The following is a 13,277-nucleotide window of genomic DNA, read 5'->3' on the forward strand; positions in this document are numbered from 1 at the left end:
TTAACTGGTGCAGGAGGCAGAGAATCAGGATTTAAACAGGCCTCCGAATATACATCATCCAAAACCTCCAAAACAGGAGGAATAGCCAGAGGTCTATGCTGAGGTAACCAGAGGAATTCCCTAAGTCTTTTCTTGGAGTCTGAAAAGTCTTGGCCTTCCCAATGGAAGTGCTCTCTCAAGGAGTGTAAAGTTTCCCCAAAGGAAAAATCCTCAGGGGGGGATACAGAAGGAATGGACTGCTCTGCATCCGAATCCTCAAAGGGTGAATAAGACTGTTCTTCAGCATCAGAATGTTCTGATAAAATGGATTCTTGGTCAGAAGGAGGAGAATCCTCCTCTACTCTGGGTCTCTTGTCCGGAGGGGCCTGTGAGCCTCTGATAAGAGTGATCAGGTCTTCAGCCATTTTAAGCATGTGCTTCTTAGGCGTGGGCCCAGGTCTTGGGCCTTGTGAGGCAGGCCTAGAAAGATGCTTGGCTGATTTGGCTTTTGTAAAGGCCTTGATGGAGAATGAAGATGAAGGCCTAAATACACCATGGGTGGATGTAGATCTATCCACATTGGTGGGTTCGACAAGAACAGGGGCTTCGGTAGTAGTTTGGGAAAGGACCGAAGAACCAGCGGTCTCAGGTACAGAAGACCCCGCCGAGGGAGTGTCGTCGGTAGTCAGGGACTGCAAAGGCGTCTCACTGAGAACCGGCCCACGTGGAGCTTGTTTCGGCGTGGTGTCGGTGGGGACCGCAGTTCTCGACTGACGGTCTTTTTCTTTGCGTTTTCTGGACATAGCGGTAGTCGGAGTATCCGACGACATTTTATAATTAAACGCTTTGCCAAAATAGTGTTGGGCGAACTCCGCCCGACGCTTGATAGTGCGTTTATTGAAGGTAGCACAAAAGCGGCAGCCCGAGACGTCGTGGTCTGGGCCCAAACAAGGTATGCAAAGGGAATGGAAATCCTTATGCGGTATTTGCTTCCCACAAGAAATACAATTATTAACTTTTTCTGACATCGGTCTGAGGCAAGAAAAGGTTCCCCAACGGGGTACTTAGCTTTAATGAAGACTTGGTTTCCGAAATTCTTTCGTAATTCAGGAGCTGGCCGACCGGCACTTGCGAACTGCTTCTGCTTCGGGCACCGCGCGGCAAAAAAGACTGAAGAAGATGGCGTCGGCTGTGTCTTTTATACTCTAGCCTTCCTGACGTCAGAAGAGTACGCGACAACAACCGACGCCGGACCAAGACTTTGGAATTCGGCCGACCGAGGGACCGCCTGCCGGCTGAAAACCCATATGTAATTACTGCAGCTGTAATGCACGATGAACATCCCTATATTGCAGCCATCATTCAGTACATGGATGACTCTAACTTGGACTGCTCAGCCTATAGTCTTTCAGTCCTAGAAACCATCACACAAGAAGTTTCCTGTCAATTGAAAATTGGCTAAAGAAATCCCAACTGCTCCTAAAATCACAGGACAAACAAAACAAAACATAACATTCCATCTGTGTTGTCCATTTTCATTCTTCCTCAACTGTTGCTTTCGGATCTGATCCTCGGATCTGACTCAGCTGTTACTAAAGCTCGTGGTAACCAAAAATCTCTTGCACTTCTCCCTTACCCATAATGCACTAACCGCCTAACATACCTGAGATCTTGTTTGCTGATTTTACTTAAAATTGTAAGTGTCCTGAAGAGGAAACTATATCAGGAGCTCAATCAAAAGGACAGTGGTGTCCTTATAATATCTCATTCACCTAGAATTTTGTAGATATAAGGGATGGGGATTGGTGGGCAGGAAGTTGAGGAAGACTGAAAATGGACAACACAGGTGGAACGTTATGGTGAGTACATAACTTCTTTATCTGATGTTGTCAATTTTCATTCTATCCTCATCTGTTGGGACAGAGTCTCCAGCTACCTAAAATTCCAGGCAGACTCTAAGGAAGGATATTCCTGAGCACAGCTGAACCAAATGATGCTCTACCTCTTGAGGCCAGATCTAGTTTGTAATGAGTAATAAAGGTATGAGGACTTACCCAAGTTGCTGCTACACAAATGTCATCTATGGAAAACCTGGAGAGAAATACTGAAGTAGTGGCCATGGATCTAGCTGAATGGACTCTTACAGGTTTAGCTAAGGTAAGACCCAATTGGTCATAGATACAAGAAATACAATTAATTATCCATCTGGCTAAAGTTACTTTTGCAACTGGTTTACCCAATTTCAAATCTGCAAAGGAAACACACAATTGGACTTTCTGATTTCTTTTTGTCCTATGCAAGTAAAACCTTAATTGTCTGGGAACATCCATAAATGCAACATGTACTCACCTTTACTTGCAAATTTAGGAAAGAATACTGGCAAATTAATGGACTGATTGATACTGGATTCTGACACCACCCTGGGAAGAAAAGAAGCACTGGTTTGTAGGTTACCCTATCCTTATGAAAGATCAAGTAGGGAGGTTTTGAAGACAAGGCGTGACGTGAATTTTTGAAATTCTTCTAGCTGAGGTAATGGCTACTAGAATTATAGTTTTCCAAGTAAGAAACTTAAGTTCACATTTAGCTGCTGGTCAAAAGAGGAAAGCATTAATGCTTGCAGTACCAAGTTCAGATCCCCATGGTGAAGCAAGGTCTTTAAACGGTGGTCTAGAAGAAGAATGCCTCTCAAGAATGCTTTGGACAGTTTAGCAGAGGCTACTGAAAAACCTTCAAATCCAACATGGAAATTAGATATTGCTGCTAACTGAACCTCAGTGGTAGAGGAGTTAGCCCCTACTTTAAAGAGTAAAGCTAAAAATTGATGCATGTTGTATATCGGAGCCAAGAAGGATCAATATGACTGTTGTACCTAATAAACAAATCTTTTCCATTTACTTGAATAAGGTTTTCATGATGAGGGTTTATGGGAAGATAAAAAAGGATATGGTGGACTGGGAAAGAAAGCATTCGTTGTCTGGCTATTAAATGAATTGGAGAAACCAGGCCATAAGTTTGAGGTTTGAGATGTTTGGGTGAATCACGCCTGTCAGGTGAGACAGGAGGTCTGGAATTGGATCCAGAACCAAAGGTTGGTAAATCAGATGAGGCCACAGGAAGGGAAACCAAACCTGTCGAGGTCAGTAAGGTACAATGAGGATGACTTTGTTCTTCAACCTGGTAGCTTTTTTCTGCAGAAATTTCAGAATTAATGGAACTGACGGGTAGGCATAAAGCAGGTGGCCAATCGTGAAGTAGAGCATCCCTCGGTGCTTCCCCCTGTGGGGGGGGGGGGGGGGTTAGGGCAAAGTTGCTGCTGCATTTGTTGTTTAGGGGAGAAGCAAAAAGATCGTAGCAAGGCTGACCCCACTGACAAAAGATAATTTGTGTCACTTTCTTGCTGAGAGACCACTCATGATGTAGAAGAATAAACCTGCTCAATTTGTCTGCTGTCACAATGGACTTCCACGGAATGTGCACTGCTATGAGAAAGCGGATGGATTAGACCACCCACTGCCACACTCTGAGTGCTTCTCAACAAAAGGGGTGTGATTTGGTCCCTCCTTGTTTGTTGATGTACCAAACTACTGACATATTGTCTGTCTGAACAGCAACTGACCCTGTAGGGAGAGCATTCTGGAAGGCCTGCGATGCTTTAATCTCTAGGACATGTAAATGCAAGTTGGCCTCTTCGAGGGACCAAATGACTTGGACTGTTTTCCCCAGAAACAGCCCTCCCCACCCCAACTGGAAAGTGTCTGTGGTCACTATGGCCTGGGTCTAAGGGAGAATGAATGCAAGGCCTTGTAGAACCTGATCTGAGTGAATCCACCACCTGAGATCTCTCTTGCATGCCTGAGTGATTCTTATTTGTGCTGAAATGTGTTAGCGAAGAATAGACCACTGTGTTGCTAACATCTATTGAAGAATCCTCATGTGGAATCTGGCTACAGATACTAAAGTTATTGCCTTTGACACTGATCCTAGAGCCTGAATGACCAAGCAGGCTAATACCTTGGTGCTGCAAATTACTTTTCTGTCCTGGAATCTGACTATCTGTACTCTTGAGAGAGGAAGAGAAGTTATCACTGATTGCATGGTGAAAACTGCTCTTATGAATTTTAAATTTTGAGTTGGTTGCAAGTAAGACTTGTCGTAATTTATACTTGATTTCTTGCCCTTATTAACAGATGCCTGGTCAGTGTGGTAATGAGCCAGTCGTCTAGATGGAAACACCCAGAATTCCTGCAGCCTCAAGTGAGCAACTACTACTGCCATGCATTTGGTAAACACCAAGGGGGCTATGGTGAGGCCAAAGGGCAGAGCTTTGAATGGGTAGTGATTCGCTCCCAGCCAGAAGTGAAAATACTTTCTCAATTGTCTGTTCATGCTCTCATCTCTAGGACATTTATATGCAGAATGGTCTTGATGGGGGACCAGGTGCCTTGGACAGTCTTCCCCAGAAAATGCCCCCCCCCCAAATCTGGGAAGCACCCGTGGTCACCATGTCTTTGGGCTGTGAGGGAACAAACGGATGACCATGAGTCACTTGATTGGACTGAAGCCACCAAAGGAGGTCCTGCTTGCAAATGCCGCTGAGGCAAATCTTGAAAGACATGGGAAGCTCTAGGAAGGCCTACTGTACAGATAGGAGCCATTGGAAGATTCCCATGTGGTAACATGCTAAAGGAATTAGGACAATTGCTGCAGCCAAAGAACTGAGAGTCGGTAAGACTAGGTAAGCGGTTATCAAGTTTCTGTGAAGTAATACTCTAAAACAAACTAAATAAAAAAGTCAATGCAACTCAGCCTCTACAGCTATGAAACACGATCCCAGCAGTTGATGCAGAAACACTTTATTAACAAAATAAAAGATGGTTAGCACTTTTGTTTAAAACTAGGTTAAACTTCATCAGACATTTTTTAAAATGTTACATCACATCCTTTTATACTGCCACTTCATATCTCACTGGACCCTTATTATGACTGACATGCCTATATAAGTAATACTCTGACCTGAGACCTGATTGTTGCCACTCTTGAGAGTGGCAGCTTGGCTACTGTCTGATTTATATCCAGGATTGCACCTATGAACTTGAGCTTCTGTATGAGTTCTAGAAAAGACCTTTTGAGATTTACCGTGATACCCAAAAGTGCACAAACCTCTAGAACATAATATCTTGCCCGAATAAGATGATGCCTGGTTGGGGCAGTAATGAGTTAGTCACCTAGATAATGGAGTAAAAGCACAAACCAAACCAAAAACTCCTTACTGCAGTAAAAGGAAGGTCCCAGCAGCCAAGCTGTTTGCTGTTGTTAAATAAAGAAGTGTTTGTATTGTGGACTTAGCTACTAACTACGCCTTGGCTTTTTTGTGGGCTAGTGCTTGGCTGCTGGGACCTTCCTTTTACTGCACCTAGATATGGAAACATCCAGAATCCTTGTTGTCTCAAGTGAGCTGTTACTAATGTCATGCATTTGGTAAAACTCTGGGGGCTGTAGTGAGTCCAAAGGGCAGAGCTTGAAACTGATAGTGACTGGCTCCCAACCGGAAGCGCAAGTGCCTTCTGGATCACCTGTCTATTTTTGTGATAGTACACATCCTGAAAGTCTATAGGGCTCATCCAATTGCCCTTTTCCAAGAAAGGAAAAATGGACTGGACCGTGACCATCTAAAACTTTGTCTTTTTTACTGACATGTTGAGTTTGCTGAGATCCAGAATAGTTTTCCAGTCCCCTGTTTTCTTTGGAACTAAAAAGAACCTTGAGTAAGTTCTGGATTCTATTTAGTCTGGTGGGGCTTCTTGGATGACTCTTTGTCGAGCAGTTTTTGAATTTGAATGGCTGCCTGTTCCTGTTGATGGGGTGGGACATCCAGGATCTTTTTGATTATGGGAAGGGGTTGGGATAAGATAGCCACTGGATATGATGTTTTGCACCCATTAATCATTTGTTATTCTTAGCCACGCGTGTAGGTGCAGAGACAGTCGTCCCCCAATTGCCTCTTGGGCAAAGCAATCAGGTCTTCCTTCAGGAGTGCTAGAAGGGCTTACCCAAAGTATGATTCTCTGGAGTACTGATTTTGTGGATCCCCTCTGCCGCAAGGCTAGCGTCTTTCATTATTGTTCTCCCTTCTGCCTCTGGGGGAACTCTTACCACGCATGTCCTGGAAAGAGCCCTGCGATTCTCTGAAGCACATCTTTCCACTGCCCCTTTGACACTTAGAGCAGGGTAATTGAGGCGTGGAAAGATGCATGTCCACGGCAGACAGGTTTTCACCTTCCTGTTCACACCTGGTCAGAGTCTTTTTTGCTTCAGGCCCAAAAAGGGATGAACCATCAAAAGGGGCATTTACAAAGGAAGACTTAAAATGCTTTGCAAAGTCACAAAGGTGCATCCAGGCCTGCCTCCTCACAGAGATACCTGAACCCACTGCCCTGCAAGTTCCATCCGCTGCATAGGAAGCATTAGTGACAGAATGTAGGGTAGTGAGCTGAGAAGAAACTCTGTCTTGTGACCCCACAGCTACTGCTCCTTCGAGGGAATCTGAAAGCTCTTTGATCAGATCCCTCTGCAACCTAGTAAAATGAGGCAGGCAATTCAGGGACCATAGAACAAAGGTCGCTGATGAAAAGACACGCTTCCCACATCTATCCATCATCCTGGAATCTCTTATTAGAGGATGGATAGTGGAACTAGTCTCAGAGAGTTCCTTTTTGGTTGCTGCCACCACAACCATGGCATCCACTACAACCCCCTTGGTACAAAACTTTTTGTCTAGAGTGGACGTAATGCATTTATTTGGTCTCTGAGTGGTAGGTGCAAGGGAATCTGGGGTCTCCCACACCTTCTTAGAAATGAATTCAATAAGTTTGTCTGAAGGCGGAGTCATCCAAGAGGAAGAAGGTCGAGAACCAAAGGCCTTCAGGTATACTGACTCTTCCGGAGAAGGAATGCTGGACTGCCAGACACCTCTCTGCTTCAATAATTCAAGGAGTTTGACAAAGGAGACATTTTCAGAAGGTGACTGTAGGGATCCCTCTCCTTCACTGAGGTCAGTATCAGAGGTGACGGACTCTTCAGGCAATTCTAAATGCTTCCTCTTGCAAGTCCTCTTCCTAGGGCCCTCCTTGATAGGCTACTCTTGGGTTTTGGAAGAGGCGGAGATGCCAACTGTGGTATCCTGAGGCCCAGGTTCTTGCTGTCCCTGTAGAAGAGATGGCCCAGAAGGAAGACACTCTGGATGAACAAAGGGGGGTCTGGAGATCCGAAGAACACCCAGTCCGAGAGAGGCTGGAGAAGACATAGCCCTCTTCAGAGCACCGAAAGCAGTCTGCTCCCGAACTGAGCAGGCCTCCGGATCCAACAAAGAAGCTGTCAGAGCCCATCACCCCTTCAGCTCCAGAAGACAGAATGCTCGAAGATGAAGTCGGATCCGAACTCACCTAAGCCGAAGCACCGAGGATCAAAGACTAGTCCCAAAGTCTCGAAGTCGATACCAGATCCCCGGACCCGACCTGTGTGAAATGGCTCTGAGAGTCTTCTGAACTCAAGGTAAACACCTGATCTAAAGGAGAAGTCCTCTGATCAGATGTTGGACGGATCTGGATGTTTGAATCTCTCGACTCCAAAGCTTGGATGGAAATCGGAGGAGGAGGAACGGTAAATAGGGCGGGAGACTTAGTTGGATCCAAAACTCGAGGGGGTCAGAGCCGACAAAAGCTTGGCCAGCGCCGGAGTGCTTAGGAGCCTTTGTACCACTCTGTCCACATCATCTGAGAGGCTTCTGGTGGATCAAGAAGATAAGGCTGGAGACCTAGGCCTAGATCTGGAGGGGGAAATAACCTCAACTAATGTTGGATCACCTGTCCAATCTGATCTCATCGGAGCTGAAGGACCTGATCTCTCTGAAGATTTGTCTGAACCAGCCTTAGAAGTACTCGGATCCGAAGGCCCTGATGGATCTGGTAATTTAGATTTTTTTGCTCGATGGCTCTGAGGAATCTTTTGGAGTCGAAGTGTGGCATTTTCAATGTTTGGACTGACTACAAGATGCATAGTTCGAACCAGCAATGGCTTCAGAAAAAGAACGAAGACCTTTCAACATCAGTTTGTTTTTAATGGTCAGCTAAGGATCTTTGGTTGAAACCGTGACAAATGCTACAATATTCTTGGAGGTGTAATGCCCCTAAGCATTTTCTTGCCACATTTTACACACTTCATGAAGCCTAAGGGGTTGTCTGATTTATCGGCCATAGCAGACAAAAAAATTAGACTGCACCAAAAAATACGTACATGCACAGATAGCACACACACACTGCAACAGAAGAAAACTAGGAAAGATTTAGGCGGGAACAAATACCAACAATGGTAGTAAAAGATTTAGCAACTGCTAAAAAGGGGAAGGAAGAGGCCTACCCACAATGGTAGTGAAGATTACCTAAAGAGGTAGCAAAAAGGGGGTAAAGAGACTCAGAAAGGAGAACGATAGTAAGATATAACACTACAGGAAAGAACTATCAAGAAAAAGGAGTTATAAATGTATTAATATAGAAAAACACATCTTAACCCAAGAGCAGAAAGGCAACCAACGTTCTGTGAAGTGGCAAATGAGATCTGAGGTAAAGCATAAGGTGCATTCTGGGTAAAGAGGAGGTCCCCAAGAGCAAAGTTTGTGACCATGTGCTTTAGTAATGGCCAAGTCGGATCTGAGGGTCACATCCGAACCCATCAGTGAGGATAAGGTGAAAATTGACAACATAACATACCCTCTTCACAACCTCATAAGCAGACTGCCCCTGAGAGAGAGAAGACCTCTGAGCCGAGAAGGCAGGCTTCTGGACCGTTGTCTCCTCCTGCCCCAAAAGCAATCTCCCCACGGAGGAAGTTGGCGCCAAGCTATCCAGTGTTGTTCTGAAACCTTCAGAGTCCCCTTCAACTCCTCGGATCTGGCATGGAGGCTCTGGCTCTGAGAGTCCTCTGAATCTGAAAAACTCAGGGCTGGAGCACTAAGAGTCAACTTCAGATCCAATAATAAAATCATCCTCGTATCTCAGCCTGATGGACTCGGAAGATCCAGATTCAGGGACTCTGAAGCAACCAAGGGAATCAGAGAAGGAAAGTGAGATGGTGGAGTGGTTGATGGCTTGGACTTCCTGACCCAAACTTGTAGGAGCTGATGATGCACCCATCTGGATCTGCTCTGAAAGAACCTTCCTCATCATCTGATCCACATCACCTTCGGTCAAACTCCTAGAAGAATGAGATAATGCCAGGTAATGAGATTTTGTATGGTGCCTCTCTAGAAATGGGGAAGGCAACCTAGAGGGTAAAGGATCAATTGATGAGGAAGATCAGGTCCTAGGCAAAGATATAGGATCCTTAGCAGTCAGATCAAACAGTTTCTTAATCGGATCCAAGGTTGTACAATCCGATGACCTCTTTCTCTTCAGATCCAAGAGGGAAGAGGTGTGAGACTTCCTTGAATCTGACTTGGTCCTCTTTCTGGAAGGCTCAGAAGAAAGAGTCGAGGAAGTAGGAGGAGCAGGAGATTTCAACTCCTTGGAATTCAGCCTGGGAGATTGAGCTCATGCAATAGCCTCTCCAAAGGAAGAAAGCAACATACCTTTCAAGATTAATTTATTTTTCCTACCCACCAATCCAAGCAGATTAAAGTTACGGCAGATGGTACAGTCTCCCTGAAGGTGTTAGGGGCCAAGGCAATAGACACAGAGACTGTGGGCATCCGAAATGGGCAACTTGTGCCCACACCTTGAACACTTTTTAAAACCAAAAGGGCCCTTTTCAGCTAATCCTATGACAAAAGAAAAACAGATGATGATTTTTTTTTTTTTAATGGAGGAAATAGAAAGGAAAAGGAGATAGCAATTACCAACAATGGTAATGAAGGGTACACTATAGTGTACAAGAAAATAGGGAGAAAAAAGGATGCTAACAATGGTAATAAAAAAAAATACTAACAGCTATGGCAACCATGTCTTTCACAAAAAGCGGCAAATAAGATCTGGAGTATGTTAGGGGTTGGTGCATTGTGGGTAAGGAAGAAGCTCTAGAGCTTTTTGGTTGTCACGAGCCTTAGTAATGGCTGAGTTGGATCTCAGGATAAGATCCGAACCCAACAGTTGAGGACAGAATGAAAATTGACAACATCAGATCTTCTGTTATTCCTTCCCAAACTCCTGAATCAAAATATCACCATCTCAATATTCTCTCCTCAAACAATACTCAAATAAAAATGGAAATGACACAAAATTAGGTTCATAGGTAAGTACTGGGCTATCTGCCCAAGAGCATTTATAAGCGTAGCCAGAGTGGGTTGGCTTTCGCCACCCCCTTAGATTAGTTCCCTATGCCTCTGACCAGCAGAGCCATTAGTTCCCTGCGCCTCTGTCCAGTAGAGCCACTGCAGTGATGCCCGGGGTAAATTTTCCATTTCCCATCCACCCGTCAAGGTTTCTCTTGAAGAGTGCTAGTGAGGGGCTCTGCCTGATGCATACTGGAATCTTGTTCCAAAGCATGGGGAGTCTCTGGGTCAGGAATTTATCCCTCCAGCATGTCCTATTTATCATTGTGGTAAGGTTTATATCCCTAGAGCATGTGGCTCTCAGGGATTTGTTTTTTTTTTAGGTGGAGCATATCCATCAATTTTGGGTTGGACATGGCCTTGTATGTCAAGCAGAGATCACCTCTGAGTAAGCGGTATGCAACAGACTACAGCTGGAGTTTCTTTAGTCAGGCTGCAGAGGTCATCTGTTTGAGGCCAGTAATCCTCTTGGTGAGGTACTTTTGTGGTCTTTCCAGCTGGTGCAGGTGTCTTGTAAGATACATCCCAAATGGGGCATTGTATTCTATAATGGGTCTAATAAGTGAGGAGTAGAGAGGCACAATAACCTCCTTTGTTCTGGATGCGAACCCTTTTGAGATTAGGTGGGCCACGTAGAAGGATTTTCTAACCACCTTGGCAATATGATTATCAAAGGAGAGACTGCTATCTACTTGGGTCCCCAGATCCCTTATTACTTTTTTTGCATTTAGGGGACTACCACCTATGTGGTAGTTCATGGTACTGTTTTTCCAAAGGAGATGACTATGCACTTTTTGGCATTCAGCTTGAGGCCATGACTTTGACACCAGGTATCCGTCTCAGTGAGACCCTTCTAGAGGGTGTCTGTATCAGCCAGAGAATCAATTATGGCCCCTAGTTTGCAGTCGTCTGCGAACTTGGTCAGCCAAAGTCCTCCTGTGCTTGCCTGTACCTCTAAGAAGTATATACCGAACAGGAGGGGTCCCAGGACTGAGCCCTGGGGGACGCCACTTGTAACCGGTTTAGAGTCGGACCTAGAGTCTGCAACTCTCACCATGTGGGTTCTGTCCGTGAGCCAATTTGCAACCCATCTCATGACGTAGGGGTTACTGTTCAGGTTGGTGAGTTTGTCTATAATACCAGAATGGGGAATGGTGTTGAAAGCCTTTGCGAGGTCTAGGTAGGCTGTGTGGACCTCCTTGCCCTCATCTAATGCCTTGGTAACTGTCTCAAAGAAGTCCACCTGGTTTAGGAGGCATGATCTGCCCTTAACAAAGCCAAACTGGGTGGGGTTCACCTAGGAATTATCATTGACAACAAGGTAAAGTCTGACCTACACAATAATGCAATCAAAAAACTCACAGCAAACTAGGCTTACAATACAGAGCAAAACATATTAATGAACAAAGTAAAAAATAGCTGCCACCTCTCCCCTCCACCTTCCTACTCTCTTACATGTCTCTACAATATTTACCAATCTCAACTCCTTTATTAAGCATAAATTAGAAACCTGCTATAATAAAATCATTAAACTTGTACATAGCCTCCCCCTAACTGCTCCCACCACTGCACACCCATTTAAAATGGCTTGAATTCTCTTATCTCATCTCTGTTTTCCAACTAGTCACTACCCACAAGATACTAAATCACCCACTCAATACCCCCTCACTAGCCAAACTCATCCAATGGCATTTGACAAACAGGCTCCTTCACTCGGCAGAGCTTAAATTATTGGTACCCACAAAATCCAAAAACTCACATGGCAACTCACTTTTTCTGTCAGCATATCAAAAGCTTGGAACAATCTTCCAATCCACATCAGAATCCTTAGCAATTTACAACACTTCAAAACTGCTGTAAAAGGTCACCGGAAAACAAATAAAATATGAAAATGTTCTTTACCTACATCCTCTTCTCTCAACTATACACATCTCTTTGCTCTCCAACAATAATTACCCCCTACTCCATCAAATCAAAACTTTTCCTTTTTCTGTTATTCATGATACTACATTTATTAATTAGTACACTGCGCATATATCATTATTATTTAAACTCTAACTGTATAATAATACACTTAAAATTCCAGTTAAGTTATGCACCTAGTGTTAGCATACATCTCTGCAATCTGTCAATGTATGCATACTTCTAAAACATACTACCAGTTCTGATTACGTTTTAATTTTTCAACAAATGTTTCTCTGAACTAGGACTGAAGCTTTTCTCCCCAGGCATCTGCTGAAAATGGGCATCTTGTCTCAGTCAGAATTTCCCAGTAAACAAAAGCAAATAAAAAAAATAAATACTACAAAGGTAAATGAAGTGCCACTGTAGTTAGCAGTTTACCTACCACTGAGTATCTGCTGCACAGCTTCATTCCCCATCTGTGCTGCAGTGAAGCCCTGTAACGATATAATGGACGGATCAGAGCCATAACTCAGTAAAAGACGACAGGTCTGCAAATGACCGGCAAGTGCTGCCCTGTGTAATGCTGTCTGACCCAATGTATCCAATGCATTCACCTAAGGAGGAAAAAAAATTGCAGTTACTCTTCATATCTAACTCCTTCTAACGCCTTTCCAGACACAATTAAAACCTAGCTAATAACATACACAAACAAAACAGCAATAATATTAACCAACACCGCAAATATCTATGAGAAAACCCCAAATCTGTCAGTGGTTTATATTTATCTAAGAGGTCAGTGTAAGTCAGCGAAGACTGACACACTTCATGAGCCATGTTACTGCATTTATCATTAAAACTCTAACAGACTGAAATTAAAAATAAAACCATTAACCTGTACTGTGACAAAGGCAAAGTAGAGTGACAAGTACCCATACTTTGGTGGGCATTCTTTTCCTGTTAAAAATAGCAGGAATGTCTTCAAGAAAACACTTCAAAGAAATTCTATGAAGATGGATACCTTAACTAAGACAAGTAAGGCACTTAGTATAAGAGAATAGATGGCCCAGGT

The 13,277-nt window shown here is 44.1% G+C and overlaps 1 protein-coding gene across 1 annotated transcript in view; it reads right to left on the minus strand.

Annotated features, from left to right (window-relative positions):
• TNKS (tankyrase) overlaps positions 1-13,277 on the minus strand; it is a 2,150,186-nt gene that overhangs the window by 1,007,555 nt on the left and 1,129,354 nt on the right. The window contains exon 12 of the mRNA XM_044060937.1: positions 12,651-12,822. Within this exon, the coding sequence (XP_043916872.1) occupies positions 12,651-12,822 (172 nt within the window). The remainder of the gene's footprint in view (positions 1-12,650; positions 12,823-13,277) is intronic.

Source organism: Protopterus annectens, chromosome 2.part0, assembly GCF_019279795.1.
Source record: "Protopterus annectens isolate FY-2018-M chromosome 2.part0, PAN1.0, whole genome shotgun sequence".
NCBI classification, from domain to species: Eukaryota; Metazoa; Chordata; order Ceratodontiformes; family Protopteridae; genus Protopterus; species Protopterus annectens.